This window comes from Cryptotermes secundus, unplaced genomic scaffold (genome assembly GCF_002891405.2).
Source record: "Cryptotermes secundus unplaced genomic scaffold, Csec_1.0 scaffold1274, whole genome shotgun sequence".
NCBI classification, from domain to species: Eukaryota; Metazoa; Arthropoda; class Insecta; order Blattodea; family Kalotermitidae; genus Cryptotermes; species Cryptotermes secundus.
Window position 1 is genome coordinate 410942 of NW_019718632.1, and position 23829 is coordinate 434770.

The 23829-nt window shown below is 48.7% G+C and overlaps 1 protein-coding gene across 10 annotated transcripts in view; it reads left to right on the forward strand.

Annotated features, from left to right (window-relative positions):
* The window catches only part of LOC111863225 (solute carrier family 2, facilitated glucose transporter member 1), a 53793-nt gene that overhangs the window by 24886 nt on the left and 5078 nt on the right, over nucleotides 1-23829 (forward strand). For 9 of the 10 annotated variants that reach the window (XM_023849340.2, XM_023849348.2, XM_023849357.2 and 6 more), the window contains 3 exons: nucleotides 19442-19540; nucleotides 23357-23573; nucleotides 23683-23816. In XM_023849340.2, the coding sequence (XP_023705108.1) occupies nucleotides 19442-19540; nucleotides 23357-23573; nucleotides 23683-23816 (450 nt within the window). Of the gene's footprint in view, nucleotides 1-14822; nucleotides 14871-19441; nucleotides 19541-23356; nucleotides 23574-23682; nucleotides 23817-23829 lie in introns of those variants that run through there. The other variant, XM_023849429.2, reaches the window with a different exon arrangement.

Genomic DNA, 23829 nt, shown 5'->3' on the forward strand with positions numbered 1-23829 from the left:
TTTCTCAGCTGTATGGAACCCGAAACTTCAATACGATGCTCTCAAGAGCTCGCCACTGGTCCCTATCCTCCGTCAGATGAATTCAGACCATACCACCTCATCCCCATTCTCAAAGATCCATTTTAATATTATCCTCCCATTTTCGTCTAGGTATTCCTATTGGTCGCGAAGCAGTGGATGGTCCTGTAGCGCCAAAAGCTACAGTAAAGTAAGTAAAGTAAAGCTATCCCTGTAACAGGCCGTGGAGGCCCGTAGGGTTGTGAGACGTCGAGGCTCCCGCATTTTCTATACAGTCGGCTCACAGATGGCGGCAAGGTTGTCAGCCTTACGCGCCGGCCGCGCTTTACTCGCCAGGAAAATTATTTATTTAATTCCTGGTACTCATTTCTGTTAGAGGCTGAATCGACCCCAGGGCAACACTGCGGCTGGAAGGATTAAGTCAATTGAAAAAAATCCAGTGCCCTCATCGTGACTTGAACCCACGACCTTCCGGCTTGTAGAATAGCCCCTCAACCAACTACGCTACCGCGTGCCCCAAAAGCTACTGTAAAGCGTTCAATTCCTAATGGGACGCGAGAGAAAAACGGTCGGGGGGAGAAGAACGTGTTTACTTTGAAGGATCCAAGGCTGTGCCCGCTGATCCCATTTGAATGAGGGTAAAGCGTTGTGAAGCGAAGAAGGGTAAATAAATGGGAACTGGACTTCGTTGGGAGCACAGGAAAGAAGTTGGCCAGGAGCTTTACTGCGCATGATCGGATCGATTCAGTTCCTGCGCCTCAGGAAAAGCTTATCATCATCTCCTTTACGACTGGCGATCAGTTAGTGTTTTTTATTCCGAAATTGTGTGAAACACGTGCATACACTGTACAGAGCGCGGAGATTTTCTGTGGTAAGACTACTGCCGGTATTTAAAAGGCTGCACTGTGGTCGTGCGGCAGGTGACGCCGTGTACTGTAGCTCATCTTCCGAAACCAGAAAATCGCAATCTTAATGCACTTGCTTGTTTCGAGTCCTGATGGTTCCCACCAGTCACCTAAACCAGCCGTGGCTCATCTCCACAAGCTGATAACCGCATTTGAATATGCGACGGTCGTCTGCACTCAAGTGAATAGACTGGCGTCATTACTCTCTTGTTGAGCAACGTGGTGGGTGTGTTCATGCGTGCGTGCACCGCGCGAGGGTCACAACTGGCAGTTGAAGGCGCGATCTTGAGAAATGTCGGACGGATGACGCCATGAAATTCCGTTAATTTCTCTCCTAGTCTCATGTAACGACGCTCTTGGTAACCCGGGTCAAGCCGTGTCATGTGATGGTGAGTGGTCAGTTGGTGAGGATGTGGAAGGAGGCGCTTTGGCCCTCATTTAATGTGTAAAATTTTTCCCTGAGATTAATTAAGCAGCACGTCATGAAGACGTATGGGGCAGTGGATGTATAAGACCCACGTATTCTTGACCTCCACACTAGCTGGAGGTGAGTGTTCAGCCTCACGCTTCGGCCGCTTTCCCCTCGGGGAAAGAACTTCGGTATCCCTTGAATAGGAGGCTGGGTGATCCCCAGAACCAGTCTGGACGGCGCGGAGAGAAGAATCTTGTCTAGCGGGACTCGAACTCCGAATCCTTGGCCGTCCAGTCCGCAGCTATCCGCTATACCGACTGCACTATCCGGGCTCAATGTAATACGCTACCAAAGTATTCTCCGACGAACCGAAGAAAATCGCGAAATATGTTGGGACAGTCGGTGGTCTAGTCAATATTTAAGCCGAACACATCCCTAATACAAGTCCACAGCTTTACTGCCTGAGTGAGGTAGGCCGGTGACGCCGTGGTTCATGCGGCTGGACGCGCCCGTGAATGCTGGAGCAGACGCACACTTCACGCAGCACGTCACGCACTGCAAACACTACGCGTTGCGTGACGCACACTTCACGCAGCACGTCACGCNCATGTACTTTGGTACATGTAGGTACATGTAGCATGGCAGAGGGCGTAGAGAGGTGGACTGGCCAATACAAGGCAAGCTCCCATGCCACATTTACGAGCTGTGTTAAGTGGGAACTGGCAGCTGAGCGGTGTCGTTCAACCGTGTAACGGTGAAGGTTTCGATTCTGCAGCAGTGCGCCTGGTGAGCAGTTGACGCGCACAACAGTAGAGCGAGTTAAGTTGCATACACAGCGCGTCAGAGAGGAGAACATAGAGCAGTGGAGCGGATCTCAGCATTCCTAACGTCGGTTCTAGACGGAGATCATTCATTTTCGGTGAACAGCGCTGGGCATGCATCGGATAGGAGACTGGATTGGCCCCAGNACGTTGTTGGCTTTGAGACTTGCTGCTATGTGTTGCAGGCAGAAGGTACATGTAGCATGGCAGAGGGCGTAGAGAGGTGGACTGGCCAATACAAGGCAAGCTCCCATGCCACATTTACGAGCTGTGTTAAGTGGGAACTGGCAGCTGAGCGGTGTCGTTCAACCGTGTAACGGTGAAGGTTTCGATTCTGCAGCAGTGCGCCTGGTGAGCAGTTGACGCGCACAACAGTAGAGCGAGTTAAGTTGCATACACAGCGCGTCAGAGAGGAGAACATAGAGCAGTGGAGCGGATCTCAGCATTCCTAACGTCGGTTCTAGACGGAGATCATTCATTTTCGGTGAACAGCGCTGGGCATGCATCGGATAGGAGACTGGATTGGCCCCAGAGCCTGTCCCACCGGGAACAGAACCCCTATAATCTAGTCACTAGTCAGTCTGATGTATGATCTTGTGTCATGTTGGAAGCTGTAAAATGCAAAGGTTGAGATGTGGGTGGGGCGTTGGGAAAATGGGTGTGGCGGGGTGTGGGATGGTGGCCAAGGTCTCATGGCACGGGCCTGTGCGCGAGCCAAGGAACTGTGGTCACAAAATCATACCATCCGACCCATTTTGAGCCACTTTAATCCAGTTCACACCTTGTCACCCTGTTTTATGACGCCCAAGGAATGCAGCGGCCCAGTGGGGTTCGGCACTCCTCCATATTCTGGGCGTCCGGGTTCAAATCTCGGCTGTCAAGCAATCGGCTATACAGAGAAGAGAGTCGTCATGTTTTCTCTCGCTCCCCCCAGGCAAATGCCAGCGCTAGGCCCGCTTCCTTCCACATACCTTCTAGTTCATAATCTGTAAGCATCTTGGATCTGTATCATTCGACACGGTACTATTTGATCTATTTAAAACGTCATTAAATAAAGAAAGAATAAGAAATGAAATATCGTCACGTCTGTGAGTGACTATACATGGTATTTGGATCGGTGAATAGATTTACTGACCTTTTATAAGTCGTAACTACAAGTAGCTGCAACACTGTCGCTATTTCCATATTTTACAGTTCACTAGAGCACACGGTCTAGTGTTCTCAGTCTGTTACTAGACGTTACCTGGTAACGGCTCCAACAATCGCTCAAGTCCTCTCTTCACAGTTCCCCGTACAGAACTGAACTGCCAACTCAAGTCAAAGTCAAAGTCACATTGCGACTGACGGTCAGTCAGTCTGTCTGGCATTGTCACTATGTTCACTTATTTACAAATTAGTCTTAATATATAGTATGTATGTATAATATATACAAGGCCTCTGTCACTGTAGGCGATTGGCAACTGACCTTGTCCCTTGCTTATAACATCTCGGCACGGACAACATAGAGAACAGTTCTTTTATTATTGCGTCGAACTGTTGCATTATTAAGAATCTGCTGCCTGACAACGGGAACGTGGTTACTTAGCCGTTGTCTAGAATCGGCCCTGGTATAACCGCCCATTTTTTGCAGTCGTTCCCTAGCAACGGATCTATACGCCACGACATTATCCTCCGGGGCAACGTACGCCCAAGTTTCCTTGGCAATATTGTTACCCCGGGACGAGTGTAACAAAAGGAAGGCAGATCAAGACGGAAAGGCGAACACTGCGCATGTACCACAGCAACTGGCTGGCGTGCACGCGTGTCCAACAGAGGTCTATGCCCCTTGCGCCTGATTTCACTTTTTTGCGACCAGCTTGGCAACGCCGTAAACCATTAATGTGATGTTCGGGGAAAGCCTGCTCCTGTTCAGATCGGAATGTTTTTATTACCCTGTCGTATGTAAAACCCCGAAGCGAGAACTAATTTTGTTCGGAGTCCCTCGCCAAACTGAAAGTGTTTGAGAACAGGGCGGTGTTTGGGGTATTTGGAGGGGGGAGGGGTAGAGTGGACACAACTACACACTGAGGGACTTCGCACAACTGTTGTACCGTATAGAGCCGTTATTATGCGACGACTGCGAGATGGGCAGGCAGTTTCTAGGCAACGTCTCAGTAAACACGTTCCCAGAACAACGAATCGATGCGCAACAAGCGGGGTGAGGTTTTCAACTCGACTCGTGCCGACATATCATAAGGGACAGGATTCGAGCTTGGTGAATTCCATGTGGAGGTGGGATCGAGTACCTCCACCGTAACCCTGCGAGTCGTAGGAGGCGACGAAAAGGGAAATCTCGAATCTGAGACAGTAAAATACGATCGCGAGTCCCACTGTACTGGGACCCGAGAATGACTGTGCTGACGAGGGCCAGCAGCAATTGTAAACGACAGACCCGTGGTCTCGTGAGAGAGAGCGCCCCACATCAACAAACCCGCAACTGTCTGACGCCAATAAAAAGCTGTCCCAGACGGGTGCTTTATTCCAAGTCAGACTGAGCTTAGTCAGTAGTCAGTTCTGTGCGGGAGTCTGTGAAGCTGGGGCTGCTCACAGTGGCTCCAGTGGCGCGATAAGGCACCGAACCACGCCCTCTGGCGTCCTGCCATTGGTCAACGGGGCCGAGCCCTCTTCTGTCTGTGTCAGTCGCGTGAATACTATACTTCACCGCAGCGGTCGGTAGGAAGGTCGTGCTACTGGGGGTCGTCAGTATGATGACTGTGTTGGTGGAAGTGGGGTGAATCTTTGCATCTTATTTTGTGTGGGTGTGGACCTTGGTCTTACGGGAGGGTGGCGGATGGTGTGCAATGCAATTCCGCAATTCGTACCGTTCGCCAGATAGCACTAGGAGGACAAGATGGACGGAATGTAGCGCGCAGGGGGGAGATTGGCATGTAGAAATCTCAGTCTGGGAAGATCCATGTGGTACACTTCTGCGTAAATGGAAAGATGTCACGCGATAGAGTGACTGTAGACAGGGTTTGGATGTATTGGACACTCATTCAATCGGTCACTACACTTCACAAATCACTGTCTCACAAGGACTAGTGTTCTTAGTCACGATCTTCATTGCACTGCTTGGTAACGCCTTCTAACAGTGGACGTTCCTCTGTTTCCGGGCTCACGTCATTGTTGCGTGTACACAACCGTTATCTAGCAACGGATATTATTCTGGTTCCACAGTTCTTGCTTTGAGCAAATATCCCACAGTATTATTAATGTGGTATGAGGCTGTGGACTGTATTCTTCCGGCTTGAGATCTTGTCCAGTGGCGGCATCTTGTGAACACGGCAATGAGCATTCTGGTTGCATGGAATGCCGAGAATTTCTTGATCACACCAGTGCCTGTTAGGTCCTGAAGAATAAGCCCTACGTTGTGGGAGAAGTCTCTACCGCTGGGGGTTGAGGCAGGGTTCAGATGTTGGACCGGCTGTCGTGTCGTATTTCCGGTGAATGTTACGAAACTGGAACAGGCTTCTACAGATGAGGCTGTGTAATGGATAGCTACCTCCGTCTTCAGGGTACCAGCCTTATGTCCCAGAAGACTACAGTCAGCACGCCGTGACGCGAATTAATTTCAGATTTGGGTCGGGTCATGCTTCCAGTTTGTATTTCCACCCCCCGCCGTAACTGTACGGTGCTCTGACGCAAGTTCTGCAGGGTTAATTGAAACCTGGATTGCAAGAATGTTTCACCGAATGCATGATACTTCATCGCCACCGCAAAATCCGTTCCATTGTATATATCCTCAAACCTCTTCCTGTCTCCACAAGGGCTCCCCACTCCAGCTACGTGCAGGGAAGCACGTAGGCGGAAGTGACGTCACAAGCATGCGGTTGTTGCATCCCCTGGCGGTTGAGGGTGGAGTTGGAATCTTGACTGATGCAACTGGCTGCAAAATATCATTGCAGGCGAGGTGGTCGAATAAGCCTACTTTAATTTTGTAAGATTTGAGGCTTTCACGGCGGTGACTATGAAGAAAGCAGTCTTCTGGGAGTTGGCACCGTGTATATGTGGTGTTAACCGNAATTTTGTTTTTCAGAAGGAGGAAAGTATGCTGAAAACCACAGTTCCGTTGTTCATGGATTGTTTCTACCCACCAAGTAAGGATCATCATCAGATGGTTCCAGCTTAAAGAATTACCGAGTGGTAATATCTTTTCATGTGTCAGTTGGCTTCGTGGTGACAGTTGACAGCATGAAGTGGCGCTGTGTGGGGGGCAGCTCACGGTATTCTCGAAACTGCCATAAGCGGAAGTCTGCAGGCGCACAAAACGGCAGTTCTGTTCCCTTAATACACGTAGCTGGCCGTGAATGAGTTCTGTATGGATATCAGTCACTGATACGAGAGGCTCTGGAGGACTGAGAGGGGGGCGTGACGGGGGAGGCAGTTGCTTTGTACCCCTGGTCAAATCAAGGAGGATATCAGATGTACAGGCATGTACAGAAGTAGTGCATACAAAGTTTTGGTATGAAAACGTTTAGGGAAAATACCACTACGAAAACCTGCGCGTAGCTGGGAGAATGATATTAAAATTCGTTATAAAGACCTAGAATGGGAAGGGTGTGCACTGGATTCATCTGGCTCTGGACAGAGATCAGTGCCGGGCTGTTGTGAAGACGGCGATGAATCTTCGGATTCTATATACTCTGGAATTTCTTGAGTGCTGAGCAACTATTAGCTTCTCATGACCGACTCGGCTCCATGGAGTTGGTTGTTCTCTACTGATTTCTGTCAGTAGCGTTGAATGGTAATGTCTCAGGCAGTGTAGCAGGTGTCCTAACCGAGATTCGAACCGAATACGAGTCTAGAGGGCTACCGCTGGGCCCACCCGCCCGGACAGCCGTTAACGCGTTACAGGCATCATAGTAGTTATTTGTTTAGGTTTTGTTTGGAGTATCGTTATGAGCTGGTCTGTGTATTCGGAATTGTTAGTGTCCGTCACGCGGCCGCGGTATGTGCTGTTATGTATTACGTGTAACTGCCCCCCGCTGCGAGTACTGTATCTCACATGTCGTCTCCTGACCGGCGGCTTGCCTGCCAGTCGTACTTCCGTTACTGACGTCAGAGCGTGACAGAGTGCTGCGAGGTTTGGCTGATGTTGTGTATGTGTGTTCGTCCTACCCACTGACAACTGTGGAATTGTTAGTGTCCGTCACGCGGCCGCGGTATGTGCTGTTATGTATTACGTGTAACTGCCCCCCGCTGCGAGTACTGTATCTCACATGTCGTCTCCTGACCGGCGGCTTGCCTGCCAGTCGTACTTCCGTTACTGACGTCAGAGCGTGACAGAGTGCTGCGAGGTTTGGCTGATGTTGTGTATGTGTGTTCGTCCTACCCACTGACAACTGTGGAATTGTTAGTGTCCGTCACGCGGCCGCGGTATGTGCTGTTATGTATTACGTGTAACTGCCCCCCGCTGCGAGTACTGTATCTCACATGTCGTCTCCTGACCGGCGGCTTGCCTGCCAGTCGTACTTCCGTTACTGACGTCAGAGCGTGACAGAGTGCTGCGAGGTTTGGCTGATGTTGTGTATGTGTGTTCGTCCTACCCACTGACAACTGTGGAATTGTTAGTGTCCGTCACGCGGCCGCGGTATGTGCTGTTATGTATTACGTGTAACTGCCCCCCGCTGCGAGTACTGTATCTCACATGTCGTCTCCTGACCGGCGGCTTGCCTGCCAGTCGTACTTCCGTTACTGACGTCAGAGCGTGACAGAGTGCTGCGAGGTTTGGCTGATGTTGTGTATGTGTGTTCGTCCTACCCACTGACAACTGTGGAATTGTTAGTGTCCGTCACGCGGCCGCGGTATGTGCTGTTATGTATTACGTGTAACTGCCCCCCGCTGCGAGTACTGTATCTCACATGTCGTCTCCTGACCGGCGGCTTGCCTGCCAGTCGTACTTCCGTTACTGACGTCAGAGCGTGACAGAGTGCTGCGAGGTTTGGCTGATGTTGTGTATGTGTGTTCGTCCTACCCACTGACAACTGTGGAATGCAAGTGGAAAATGGTCACGTTTACCTGCTTCAGGTGGCCTTGAAGCGGCCATGGAATTCACACACGCACACATTTCGCGTTTGTCATGTCACGTGTTATCTATCGGTTGCTTACCCAGCAATGTCAGGCGCAACCCGTTTTCATGCTGGCTCGAGCAGAATGAAGCATTATTATTATTGTTATTATTGAGAACCCGGGTTGACACGGTCAGTGTAGCGCCTAGGCTAGGAACTGTACAACCGAGAAATCGGGGTTCGATTTCCGGCAGGGGCAAGAGATTTTGTTACCTTCATAAATCCCGGACTGGCTCTGGGGCCACCCCCGCCCTTATGCAGTGGGTACACGGGGCTGATTCCCAGAGATTAAGTGGCCCGGGGTGAGAAGGTGACCATGTCTTCTTGGCATGGTGCTGAATTAATTAATTAAACCCAGGATAACTCCACGAACTTATCACCTTTTTCATGCGTGCTACATATCCAGCACATCCCATCCTCATTAATTGTTGATCCTAGTAATGTTCTGCGGAGAATACAATCTGTGACAGTCCTCATTGTGCGGTTTTCTTCAGGCTTCTGTTACACCCTATCCGTGAGTTTCGGACCCACATGTCAGCTACTGAGCGGTAACCCTGTTGTGACGTCGGCAGCCTTTGGACGCTCTGCTTGCAGTCACGGCTGCTGTCCCATAAGCGGACTGTGTAGTCTGTCTCCGTGATTAGGGCAGGTAGCCTTACTCTTTCTGAAAATGGGCACACCATGTTCCTCCGAAACGTTTGTAAATTTTTACCAGAACACACGGTGTCATATCCACAGCCTCTGGAATTACGTAGCCAAAGAAGTGTTGATGGGAGGAACGCAGTTTCATACTGAGGCAGGCAGAAGTCGGGTAGAAGCGCAGTTCTATGTGTCTTCATAACGGAAGCATTGTGCTCTTTCGTAGAAATGTACAGTGGGGTGGTGTGGACTGGAGGGCTCTTGTGAACACGATAATGAACCCTCGGGTTCCATAAAATGCTGAGAAGTTTTTCAGTCACTGCATAAATGACGTCCTCTCAAGAAGGGCGCAGCTCCATGGATTGTTTCACCCGGACTGAAATGGCTGCTCAGTATTGTCAGTTGGTGGCAACTTGAATTGTGCTCTAGGGCCCGAGATAGGAATGTGTCACACACAGACACACAGCGCCAGCCACACGATATATCGATCGATTCTGTTCTACAGAAATACATAAAACGACTTAACAATGAAGTATGTCACACAATGTTCATTGTCCAAGGACTGTAACAGTCAGGCTTACCAGTCAGCATGTTGCTTGTGCGCGCCCGCACTGCCCATCTGCGCGGCCTTAGAGGCCAATTAGCGACATTAGGAAGCAACAGCTGTTAATTTCCTTTGGACTCGATCGCAGTTTAGCTGATCTCAGCAAATGGCCTGCAAGGTTAGCGCGTTCTTACGGTTACGAGAGGCTGTTCCTGGACATTATCCACCGTCCGGTTTTTATTTAAAACACAGTGTTTCGGAGACTTGATACTGTCTCCGTCTTCAGGTGGAACCTACTCAGTTGGGCTCAGTTGATAGAGCTACTTCCTATCTCGGCACCAGGAAATGTATTGTGCAGCCAGGGAGGCGTGACATGCCAACTGACAGGGCTCACTCTGTCCCTTATTTACTTTCGCATGTTGCAGATGTGAGAGTTCACAGAATGGGGTGCCATTTGTAAAATTTGAGAGTTCCACAGGCATGATGATTTATACTGTCGCCCCGTAAGGTCCGGTGAGTGTTTCGGAAGAACGCACTGTCTCCATTCTCAAGGGGTAGAGGTTCGACCCTGAAGACGGGGAAATATCCTTCTCCGAAACACTGGTGCCACGAGACGACCTCAGCCTGAACCCGAAAACTTCGTGGCAAGCTGGCTCTTCTGTTTGCTTCAGGGTCCTTCCTGGGAGCATCTGTTGGTACGCTTGAAAGAAACTGCTTCCTGAAATGCCTTGGCTTCAGGGGCCGTGAACCCGCGTTTGTGTCGAAGTCCACAGCCATGGACTTTGAAGCCAGCTCGCCTCTGCCCCCACTTGCCCTTATACGTGCATGGTTGTTTCGACCTGTGGACTCGTAACTGCACAGCCTTATCGCAGGGCGCTGGAGACGGTTGCGTCACGAGTCGCACTCAGTCATCAGAAATACGGAGGAAATTTCGAACGCAAAACCCCAAGGTACAACAAACATGAAAGCTGTTTTGAACGCTGTGTTTCGTTTGCCTGACCGTTTCGGCAAGTGGAGCTGTTTTCGTCTTCAGTGAGGCAGGAAATGTTGCTACTTACTTGGGCCCCTTAGAAAGAGCTAGTCTCGACCACAGGATCAGTGTGAATGCGGAATGGACCGCAGTTTCCGAGGCGTTGTGTTTGAAAAAACGTAACACACCTTCATGAGAAACCTTTCGACTTAGCCCGAGAGACGCACGCGCTGCAGCGTGTGTATTCGTGTGGTGGACAGTGGCGTTAAGGGCTTCGTAAAAGCAGGTAGCCCCTTGACCGATTGGGAGAGTGTGAACTTTGGAAGGACTGCGACACCTACTAGCAGCAACATGCAGTTGGTTGTCCAACAACTGTGTTGCAACTAGGGTCTGCGCAGAGCGCTCTGCGTCTCGCTCGTTGCTTCATATTCGCCATTTCGACCTGGACCCAGCCAACCTGACGGATTCTTGGATTTCCTGAGTTCCTCCAGGAAATGCTGGCCTAGTACTGGCCACGACCGCTTCCAGCCACATCCTCTCCAGTTCATGAATCTCTGCTCATACCGTGTGACGTCATGCCTTAGTATCAGGTATTGATTGCAAATTTAAGTAAACCGTACATGAACATGAACAGACGGGCCGTGAAATTAATTTTTTTCGTTACGTCACAATTATGATCATAAATAGATGTGAAAGGGAGGAACTTTGTCCTGGGGACTTGGACCATGCCACTGCTAATCGCGTTGACAACATATATATGCTCCTCGTCATATGACCCTTAGTAAGAACAGATGTCCTCTGACCTGGAGGCATTTGACATATGGTGGCTCAGCATCCTGACTTCTGGACAGTGGTTATCAAAGTGAGGCCCGTAGTCTTGTCCGAAACAACCGGCTGGCACACAGACAGAACATCGAAGTGCCAACAAGCGATGACCGCTTGGGTAGCTCATGAAAGGACTGAAGTAGTGCGTCATTTGTTTCTTCGGCCTGTTAGCCATGATCTCTGAAGGGGGAACTGATTTGTGGTGTCATGTCTGTGTGTGATTTGGTTGAAGCCGTATGTTCTTGTAGCACATAAAACGATAATAAGACGGCGACGTGAAGGTGTGTACAAGATTAGATATCAGCTTGCTGTTGATAACGAATAGACAAGTGCAGTTAGACTTGCAATGCGTTTTATGAAAATGCATCATAAAAATATATACAAATGTGATAAAAAGGGTAAGGTTATCCCTGTAACAGGCTGTGGAGGCCCATAGGGTTGTGAGACGTCGAGGCTGCCACATAAGACGCTGGGCTCTACTGATGCTTGCTTCTGCCTGAATAAAGAAGAACGTACGAAAGAGATTTCCAGTAAATCAGTAAGACCGCACTGTACTCACGAACAGTATAGGATTTGAGGTTCACACAACAGTGGTTATGAAGAGTACTTCCAGGAGCATGTCTCCATCTTCAGGGTTGAAGAGTAAGCCAGGTTCTTCTTGCTGCTTCCTTCACGGTGGTTTCTTTCTTGGCTTACTCCTCAGCCGTGAAGATGGAAGCGACTTTTCCTCCGAAATGTCGGTTGACTTTCAACAGGCTACACGGCGTTTTGTTCCAGGCGCTAGAACGGTTCGTGCGAAGTACAGCCGTCAGTACACATGAAGTTCATTGCTCCGCGTTTTGTTGTTAGAGAACTTGACCCTTCCTGTACTGCCCGTTTAGGTTTATGCTCTTAAAGGAAGCGTCAGAGCCAAACAATGGCTTTTCAGCACGAGTTCACGGGTTCAATACCCGCCAGCTGCTCGGGTAAGCTGTCGATTGTAGTTCGTTCTGTTTCCAGATGAATATTCTATCGGAGTGGCGTCGTGTGCCTACATCCCAGAACATGACACATTCATTCGGATTTCTGTCACAATTCAGATGTCGTTTCACACAACATTTTAGCCCGGTTTCCGAAAACAGAACAATGCTTAAGAAGAATACAAAATTGGGGGCCCTTGGGGGCATTTATAGTGGGGAAATCAAGCGTTGTAGTGCACACAGATCAAAAGTAAATAAATTGGCTGGGGTGGGCATGTAGAGCATCTGTTCGATTCTTAAAGGGACGTTGAATGTCCTGCCTTCGCAACTTAAGATAGGCCGCACACCGGCATCCGCCAAGACATGTAACAGTCAAGACACGATGTCTGCGACATGACGCAAAGAAAGGAGCACAGTTGAAACGAATGAGATTATGAAATCCGCCGCACAGCTGTCTGAGTCATGATGCTGACGTCAGTTTCATGCTGAAGAATCACGAATGAAGCAACACTGCGTATTTTGTCTCGTGTCTTGATGGTTGTCTTGACGCAATTGGTGTGCGGCCACCCTAAAGCTAATGTTATCAGATTCAGATTGCAGTCCCAAGCACCCACAGGGTGTTCAGTTATGAAAGTTTGGCGCACGCGCATGTAAATTTCTCTGTATCTGCCGACGTTTTGCATTGACTTACTTATAAGCATTTTTTTTCTAAAAGGCCGTTTAAAGAATGCGATAAAATTTGAAAATAAAAAAATACTGCCTACTGACTGCCATTACATGCAGCCACATGACGTTTCCATGCAAAGTGCAAGGCTGTTGAAAGTTACCAGGTTATGCTTTTGATAAACACTATTGTTTTTGTGTTTGCATTGATAGATAGACGCCAGGGGCTGCGTTTCTTAGTTCAGCTGAAATTTTGAACCAAAATAATGTAATTATAACCAACAGCGAAATCTGTGAAGGTGCGTTTCCTTGACGACCACTGGCCGCAGGTTTGTTTCGAAACGAGTGACGCGAGTCACGCCGATTTGCTCGGAATGCGGACAGCGCTCTCTTGACGAGAAGCATGCGGTAGGTCATGGAAGGAAAAAGAAAACGTTTTTATTCGCTCTTCTTACGAAGTGCATAAGATGTCCTTGCAAAAGTGGTCTGTGTATGCAAATGCGGGCCTGTGGCGGTCTGTACTGAACTGAATACTGCTCTGCTCTGCTCTGCTCTGCTTGAACATGAATGAACAAGTCATATGGACTTCTTCCGGGATGTGACACTGTGTAGTTAGGGACATTTCGGAGGAACCTGATGCCTACTTCTTCAGGGCAGATAAGTGATAGAAGTGCAGAAATGATAGGGATGTGTATGGAACAGAATATGTATACATATATAGCCGAAATTAATAAAATAAATTTAAAATACCAATAAAATTAAACCATGAGCATGGAGGCAAGCGTCGGTTGATTTCTACGAGACTACACGGCGTTACATGCCGGCAGACTATAAACTTCATAGTGACCACTACGCGAACCTCAGACCTCACACACAGCCCCCGATAAGATGGCCGTTGCAAGGAAGTGCGCGTTTGTCTCGCTGCTGTTTCCTTGCGGTGTGATTACACTTCCTGTGTTAGATGGGTCATCACAGCATTGCCCGTCCTCCGGTTGCTGAAGTGTAGGGAAGTTGTTGACCAGCTGCGCAGCGGGCGGCTCCCCAAGAAGGGCTCAGCTCCAGGAATACGTAAACTTCGAGGAAAGTGAGCATGTAGTATGTAGTGCATATGGACACTCCACTGAGCGGGTACGTGCGCACGGCTGGTTGAGGGCTTCTCCCGGATCCGGAGCTCTTTGCTTCAGCGGAACTTGCCACTCGCTGCATGCTCGTTGAGAACAGTTCATTGCGTAAACTACGTAAATGTGGAGAGACTGCCGCCCCGTGGCGCTGTGGCAGCGCCGTGCTCGAGGGGTTCTGTGTTCGGGGCTCTCCCGCTTCCCCTGCTGTGTGCTGTTAGGTAGGTCTCAACCAGAACATTCAGAACGAATGGTACAGAGGAGCGGAGGCGAAGGCTTGTATGCTGCGGGTTTCGAGCCACCAGTAAAGTGTAGCAGTGTTGGAGGATATCTCATGTTTTACGTTTCATATCCATCTGTGTCCTATTTACCGGCAGCTCAGAAGTTGCGAGGGTTGCGTCCTGCTTACGTAGCGACGCTGTAGCCCCGAACAGTGTGATGAGCGCTGGAATTTCTATGGAAGGTGCAGACGTGACGTAATTTGAGGCGTTGTCCTGGCATTTCTCTCATTGAAGTAAAGGCAGACCGCGCCTCGACACGGCGCTGAGAGCCGCAGCGTTCTAATTTGGTTCACAGTCTTCCAGACTGGTGACTTGCTTCTTTGTAGGAAACACTGCTTGGTCGTAAAATAATTAAAAGGTTGGTGCGCTGCCAGGCGATAACGGCGCTTGCTGTGTACTAATACGAGGCGCGCTCGCCGCTTCTAGCCAATGACAGGATGCCACAGCGCACACCTCCATCTTCCTCCAATAGGAAGTGTCGGTTTGTCGCCGAGCCCCCCTCTGCTTTAAGCAGGGAACGCATAACACGCGGCTGAGGGGGGCCGTGGGCAATGCGTGATCTGAGTTGGAGCGGGAGCGAGCCAGACATGCCGTACTTCAAGAGATCCGTGAGTAGATTGCACACACTGGAACTCTGTTACATTGTTGTGTTGTCTTGTGTCTCGTCGCGTCAGGCGGGCAGCATATGCCGCAGTACCCCTTACTTCCATATGGGCTACCCTGGGGCTCCGCGAAGTAGTGTTTTCTACGTTCTCAAACAGGGTACAGCGCCACCGTTGTGTGCCGTGTACGTGCGGCAGAAGAAAACATCCCGTAGAGCCAGATTTATTCAAAATCTGCCACGTCAGGGCCTAGATTATTTTTGCGGGGACAGAAAGCAGGGATGTCACCCCGTAATTACGCCTCTGCCCAGACGAGCTAGTTAAGTGCGTATTAAGAGCTTAAAGCCTAGTGGTTACCATATGTACCACCCACTTTAACACACTAAAACTGCATTCTGCCCACAGAGTGTATCTGTGTGTTCCGTAGTGTTCTCACAGTAAACGGCGATTACTTCACCAAACAGCATTAACCGGTTGGGCTTTGTAGCGGAGACGTAATGTTTTCTGTGGGGTACGGACTGATTTCTTATAATATTAAATTGGAGCATCCTGTTGCACTGTGTAAATGTGACTTTGCTGTCCACTTTTTTTGCCATGTACACGTATGTGCAACGTCGCGTTCTCTTCCTTTGTATATATTATTATTTCGAATAAATTCAGCCTTCTAAGGGTTAGTGGGTTCGGGGTGACTGCAAGTGCGTTCATCAATCGGGGTGCAAGGAAAATGTGTGGACCCAGCAGTGATTGTGATTATTGTTGCCGGTACTGTTATTGTTGTTATTGTTGCTGTCAGAAAGCGGAAGGAACTGTCTGCTTAATGAGGGACTTAGTAATTTTCTATCGATCACCAAATATTATGCGGTGATTATATCAAAGGAGATGAGATGGGCAGGCCACGTAGTATGCACGTTACAGGAGAAAAATATGTACAGACATTCGGTATTAAAACCTGAACGCCTATGCTTAGATGTAAAAGTGCAGTGAGACCTCGTTAATTCGGATTAATTGGGCGCGAACTCAGGTCCATATTGGTGGAAGTGCGAGTTGTAGAAGCGCTGCTGAAGATATTTTCAGGGAGTTTTATAAAATGGAATTCACGTGTGTCTTTAGGCAATACAGATGTATTTTTGAACTTAGATTTAATCTCATAAAATAAAGTGTGAGTTTTGGCATCAGTCTTGAAGACATTTTAGCTGGCCGCAGTGTGATCATAAGGTCGTAATTAGTGAGGGTTCGCTGTGGTATGAGAGTGTGTGATTGTGAACTGGATTGATCTGGCGCAGGTTAGCGTCCAGTGGCCATCTGTTTGATGGGGGGGGATTTCGTAGCCGTCCGGCCCAGTCTGTGTGCGCGATGTGCAGATGTAAGATTGCCATACTGCATCTGTTGGGTGTGTCTGGACGCTGAGGGTGTTGAAGAGTGTTTGGACCTGAGAGGGATAAAGTGGCGAGGCTAGAGAAAAATGCTTAATGGCTGACTTCATTATTTATTCTCTTCACCGAATATTATTATTAGGGTGATCAAATCATGGAAGAGGAGATGGACAGGACATGTAGCACAAATGAGATTAGAAGGGACATGCATGCAAAGTTTTAATAGAAAATCCTGAAGGAAAGTAACTCACGTATAGGCTCAGCAACTCAGTCTGGATGTTGCGTCAGGAACTGGGCTCATGTCATGCGTTCGTCACGCTGGGGATTTCGTAACTTCGTGCTGCACGTGTGACGTAAGAACTTGTAGTACTGACGCACTGTCGACATGAAAGTAATATAGTGGGAAATATATGCGTCATCATAACAGCTGAAGAAATTAACCCCTTCAACAAGTGCCCTCCGTTTTGCCCGCAGATTCTCGCAATAAACAGTGCTTATGTCCCTGCACAGCTTTAGTCGGTTCAGCATTCGGTATTTTCTGCAGCCTAGGAAATCAGTTTTTAAATAACGTACGTATTTATGTGAGCTTGGGGCTCAAAAGGGCGCATATGCAGTCTGTACTACTGGAGGTTTGGCTAAATCAATTTGAAACAGGAACAAACCTCTGCCTGTTTTGAACCTGAGCCCTCTTGCATCAAACGCAGTAAGGCCCAATAACATTGCCTGTGCCTGCTGATGGAATTACAGGACTCGATGTCATTGGGGAGGACTACTGAAGGCTGTGTTAATCCTTTAAACCCCGTGATAACTGTGTATGTGCCTACCGCCTGCTATACAAAAAACAAACAAACAAACAAACAAGCCCCGTGGATCTAGTCCGCAAGCGAACTATACCGACTGAGCGACCGCCGCTTGTCGGCGAAGTTAGTGCTAACTGTCATGGAGAAACTCCGAATTCTGCCCACGCAGTGTGTTCGCGTGTTCCGTATGGTTCTCACAATAAACAGCATTAACCGGCTGGGCTTTGTAGCGGCGACGTACTGTGTTTCCCCTCTGAGGTAAGACATGCAAGCCTCAGGCGATTAAACCGACTCCAGATGATTTACGCTAGTAGGATTTTGTTGCGAGGGCCATGAACCATTTATCAGATCAGACGGAAATGGGATCTGGCACCGTGCAGTTACTTAGACTTGACTGAGTGCCACTTGGTGGTCTTCAGCTAGTCGAGAAATTGAAGAAAGCAGTCTTCTGGGATTTGGCACCGTGTATATGTGGTGTTAACCGACGTTTCGGAGGAACGTATCGCCCCCATCTTCAGGGTAGAAGAAAAAGTATAAGAATTCTGCAAGCGACAACACCGTGAGAAACGGTAAAGCAGACTGGAAATACGTTCCTCCGAAACGTCGGTTAACACCACATATACATGGTGCCAAATCCCAGAAGACTGCTTTCTTCATAGTCACCGCCGTGAAAGCCTCAAATCTTACACAGTCGAGAAATTGTCTGCTTTTATGCAAGCCGAAGGTTCCTCGCCATATTTACAGAAGTATGCCAGTGATTCGTGTCCCGAGCCAGTTCAGTCCACTCCAGTCCACAACTTGACACCTTATTGATTTGATTGATATCTGTTTTGATGTTATCCTCCCAAGTGGCGGTGAAGTTGTCTCAGCTTTCCTGCTCAGACTGTACAGCTTGAGCTCCCCTTCTCACGTCAGAGGAATTGTTATGGGTTCAGTGAAAGTTAGAGTGGCTATGCAGGCGCTCTCTATACACTGGCAGGTCTAGAGTACCGTAGTTGGTTGAGGCACTGTGCTGCAAGCCGGAAGGTCGCGGGATCGATTCCCGACGAAGGTATCACATGTTTTAATTGACTTAATCTTCCATCCGCACTATGGCACTGGGGTCGACTCAGCCTCTAACAGAAATGAGTACCAGGAATCTTCCTGGGGGTAAAGGGCGGTCGGCGCGTAAAGCTGACAACCTCACCGCCATCTGTAAGCCGATTGTCTAGAAAAATGTGGAGCCTCGACGTCTCACAACCCTATGGGCCTCCACGGCCTGCTAGAGGGATAGATAGCTTTACATTATTTTTTTACATTTTTTCGTCAGAGAAACGAGACGTGAGCCCCAGTTTGCGGACTTTGTTGTGACGGTATTGACAGCGCAGGAGAGAACTGAGAAGTAGGGGCTCGCATTATCGACCGTTTGTACGCGTTACCTTGCGAACCCCATTGCCGCATCGCAGTAAGAAATGCGGGCGTGTTCGGAAAGCTGTCATTACGACTGAACGCGGCCCATTCCAGAAAACAATAACGTTTAGTCGAAATCCGATTCGAAGAGGAGTTTCTAACTGCGTCACACAGAAGTGGTTCCAGGTTCGATCACTGGGCACACATGACTGGCACTAATACTGACGGAGTCTTATTTATTGTTTCGATTGATATTAGTAGCGACGTTGCTGACCGAAAGCGGTAGAGCCAACTGCCGAAACGTCGGTGTTGTGGTTCACATTGCGACGCTGGCAGTACCGAGTGTTATACAGATCCGCGTGGTAGGATGATTTATGAATGGGAAGGGATCTGGAAGGAAACATTCTTGGTCTACTCGAAGTAGTGTCCCGCCATTTGCCTGGAGTGACTGAGGAAAAGGACGAAAAAGTCGCTTAGAATATCCGGCCGAGCCTCAAACCGAGCACCTCCCAAACGCAGTTGTGTAGAAGCCGTGTCGCCAAGTGAATGCGCAGCACCTCAGTACCTTCTCCCCTTGCATCAGAATTGCGAGCGTCGCCACTGTAGGGCTCTGCTGGGCCGTGTTCTGAGCACGGGTGAGAACCAACAGTGAGGTTGCCTGATGCACGCATCCTCGGACTTGTCACTCTCTGTGGAACTGAAACGGACACGAAAAAGAATGAGATGGGCAGGACATTCAGCATGCAAGGGTGCCGCGAGAAAGGCGTACATTATGTAGCTCAGAAAACCTGAAAGGGCAGATCTGGACATAGGTAGACGCATAATCTTAAAATCTGTCATAAAGAAATTGGGCGAATGGATTGGATTCATGTGGCTTCGGCTGGGGGCCGGTACATGTAAGCGTGGTCATGATGCCTCTGGTTCCATGGACGGCGGGGAATTGCCTTGACTGGCTGAGCGACTGCTGGCTTTTCCAGGTGGAAACATAAGTGATCTACTGTTGCTTTTGTTCCAGGGTTTCAACGGGCGCCTTGTTTTCGCAATTGCCGCCGCGGCGCTCGGATCGGCATTCCAACATGGCTACAACACTGGTGTTGTGAACGCACCCCAGAAGGTAAGGCTCCTCTTACTCACATTTTATGTAATGCTGTTCTGGTATCTATGGGCGGAGGGTTTGATGGGCTTGACATGTGGCACACATTACGGAAAGGGAAGTTAACATATAATATTGGCACATTGGTAACTATGTGTACCAAATCTCATGTCCATTTTCCTTAGCTTAGGCCGCTCATCCCGAGGTTCCGTCCGAGTTAACCGCCCTTTATGACATTTCGTAACAAGGTTATTTTTTATGGTGAGGAGTTGTTAGCGCCACGCCCAACCCCAAACTGGAGGACCATCCCTTTTCGGCTGTCCGTGACAGCTTATTCAATATATTGGGAACAACCCTCCATATGTGGAGGCCGTCTCCTCCATCCGCAACCTGAGGACGCGCCATTCCTTGGTGACAAGGAGCCCAGGGAATGTAGCACGAATATGGAAGAAGAGGAATGCATATAGGATATTGGTGGGAAAGCCAGAAAGAAAGAGACCACTAGGGAGACCAAGACGTAGGTGGGTGGCTAGTATTAAAATAGATCTTAATCGGATGGGGTGGTATGGATTGGATTTATCTGGCTTAGGATAGAGCAGTGGAGGTCTTTTGTGAACACGATAATGAACCATTGGATTCCATAAAATGTTTCGAAGTTCTTGAACAGTTGCACAGCTGGTGGCTTCTCAAGACTAGGCTCAGCTCCATGGAGTTAGTGTGGTAACTATGTGTACCACCTCCTCGGCGCTGTGCCCACACGATGTATTTATGTGCTCCATGTAAGTCGCAATAAATTGCGTTCCTTCCCCAAGCAGCATTAACCGTTCGGTCTTTGTAATCGAGACGCGCCGGTTTCTGTGGTGTAGGAACCGAATTCTGCATTGACTCGGTTCACGTTCAGCCAGCCGGCCGGCTGGCTAACTGTCAGTTTGCACCAGGAAGGTCCTGCGACGAAGATTCTCCGTGATTTACCTCGATCCTAGAGCAAATGCTGAGCTGGTATCTGAATTTCACTTTGCACAGCTTCACATGAAGCGCCTGCAACATATGCCGTCATCAGCTTGCGACCGTTGCAGACATCGAAGATGCGAGAATCAGCGCCACATTTCGCGCGATCACCATGTTATCAAAAACACTACCCTCAAGAAGTACTATTTTAGAAACAGGCACTTCAGAATCCTGCGCCTGCGCAGATGCATTCAGTTGCTGTTATTTCTTACATTTACGACTGCTATGAATAATAATATTCCTAGGGAACGCTTTAGTGACAGCCAGGCAAAAACAGATTTCATGAGACTCGAGCCAGACATGGCAACCCCTTATCGTGTTGGGTCACAAACGTCAGACGCTGATGTATGCAGACCCGCAAAACAGAGAAGCCATTTGAGTTGCGGGACAGGCGGGCGTTGTGCGAGTGTTGGGGTGTAGCGGCTGTTCGGCAGAGTTGGCACAGCGTTTCCATGACAACGTACTGCAGTCGGTTGTTATGTCTTTAGATGCCGGCATATGTCCACCAGTTTGAGACATCAGTGTGCTCTGGCTTTGAGATTTTTGGGCAGTTGACCTCGAGAACTCTTGGGTGCGATCTGGGGCAGAAATGCGCAACCACAGGGTCGGGTAGCCCCCCAGTTGCGCAGACTGGTTTCCTCTGTTTCGCTGCCTTCCCCTCGCTTGAAGGATTACGAACCGCCATTGATAGGTTTCTGAAACTGAGAGTACGTGCATGAAGTGAACACCACGGAGTCTCGGAATAGTTGCATAATGAGAATCTTTATCGTTGAATCTGAGATTCCCACAGCCGTAAGTATGAAGGGTTCGGTCTTGTGAAGTAGGCTGTCGTGTAACAAGGCAGATAGCTGACGTTTCGGAGGGACATATTGCCTCCATCATTCGGGACGAATAGTAAACCGGACAAATAACCGGTAAGAAACCCTGCTTGTTGCTGGTCACTCTCCTGGCATACTCTCCATCCACAAATATGGCTGCATTTCGTTTTGCCGAAACGTCGGAGAACTACGGGACTACACCGTGGTACATATCAGAAAGTGATACTATTTAATGGCTTCATAGTTTGTATTCTCCTGCTATTAAAATTGTCAAATCAAGAAGGTTATGATGGGCAGGACATGCAGCATACATGGTAGGTGTCAGAAATGCGTTCAGTTTTTTTTCAACCCCGAAGGGCATTTCGAAGACTTTGGCGTGAGTGGTAAGATAATATTAAATGGCATGTCAGTTCATCTGGTTCAGTTATACACGACTGACCTTCTCTTGTTAGCGCAAGGAACTTGCAGTTTACATAAAACGCGGGACTTCTGTTGAACAGCTGAGCTACTGTTTAGCTTCTCTTGCTTCCGGGGTTCGTTACTGAGTGAGGACATCAGCTCAGTGTGCCGTGTGTTCGCTAGGCTGCCGACCGACCCTATTTCGGCACTTGCAACGTACGTCTGTGTGCTGACGCGCTGTCAGACTTGTGACATGTATCGACCATCGCCTGCTGATTGTGTGCTTATTGTACGGCTCTGTATGGCGCTGAATTGGGAAGAAACAGTCGTGGCTGATTGGCGATACCATCACGGCCTTTGCCTGAAAAGACTGGAGAAAAACACGAAAGACTTTGGTCAGGATCAGAATGCACAACTAGTCCGCCGAGTGAATCCGTTGTGTCCCGTCATTCCATTTATTTCTGTATCCGTGGGTTATCTTAATGTGAATGTGGTGCAGGCCTTACACAGCGTTTCAGAATCTGAATTCCCTTGGCGTCAGCAGGTAAAGTGGCGAGAGGATCTCACTAGGTTGGCACCGTTAGAAAGCGCAAGTCTCTATCATTGGTTGAAACGGTATGTGTATCCAATGCATACGTTAGACAATGGACAGTGTCCAACGTAATATTCCCTGATGAAGCAACCATTACCACCAACCTTTAGACAATCGAACTAAGCGGTTTGGTGTAGCGGTAACATCTCATATTTGTGAGACTTTCCTGGAACTCTGCCCTTTGTGAGTGAGCTTTTCGTGCTTTCCCCCGCTCTTTGCACGGTAATGTTGGGATAGTACCTTAAATTAGGCCTTGACCACTTCTTTCCATATCCTTTGCAATCCTTTCATCATATCATCCAGTGTCACGCACTGTGAGCTGCTGATAATGTCACATAAAGTAGCAAATTGAGGGCGCAGCTCAGTGTCTTCAAATGCCCTTCGAGATGTGTCGTGTGATATGCTGAGCGCTGTGCATATGGGCCTGTAATTCTGTCAGGCTGGGGTCACTAAAAAATTCTCCCACTTAGAGGAGACATATTTGGCTTCCCCAGGAAGAGGTCAAATGGAAATGACATGCGTCATCATGCCATGTTGACATTGAACATTACGCTGCCCATCGGAAAGTTTCCGGATATGCAGCCGGTTTCCTGAGCAACAGATAATGACAAGTCACTGTGACATGTGCTACCATATTCCTATGGGGGACATGCTGTGCTAGTTTTCCTGCCTGCTCATCTTTCTTCTGTTTCCTGCATCCTGTGTTCCCCAGTATGTTCCCTCTTTACTCCAAGTTTATGTTGCTCCTGTACGTACATGCCACGCCATGAAAATGAATGGAGGAGCAGAAGCAAAGCTCCACTAGATGCAAGTAATCCTGGGACATATCACGTTCTAATTTTGTTGCTTTTCTTCTAGTCTCCTTCTTATAAAAGTGTTCAGTTTAGATGAGTTTTCTTATACCAGAAGATTCCTTTTTTTAATTTCTGTTTTTCCTTAATCCAGTGACAAATTAGTGTATATGAATGTTGAGTTGTGTAACCTCATGTGAACTGTAATCGTGCCTCATATCTGTTCCAGCTGATAGAGGAATGGATTACAGAGACAGAGCAGAACAGGACAGGCCAAGTTGTGGACCAGTCCAAAGTGACAATCATCTGGTCCATTGCTGTAGCCATCTTCTGTGTAGGGGGTATGATAGGAGGTGCCATCACTGGTATTGTGGCAGAGCGGTTTGGCAGGAAGGGTGGCCTCTTGCTAAACAATGTGCTGGTTGCGCTTGCTGCCATATTTGAAGGTACGCAGTCTTCAATCACGAATGACACAAAACAAAGTGTTCTTTCTCTGTAGCACCCATAGTCCATGCTCATGGTTGGGCTAGTTAAGATCATGCAGTTTTTTTGCAGGTGCCTCAAAAGCAGCAGGCTCTTTTGAGATGATCATCATTGGCCGATTCTTCATTGGTATCAATTCCGGATTGAATGCTGGCTTGGCACCCATGTACCTTGCAGAGATATCACCGGTGCACTTGAGAGGGGCGGTAAGTTTCACCT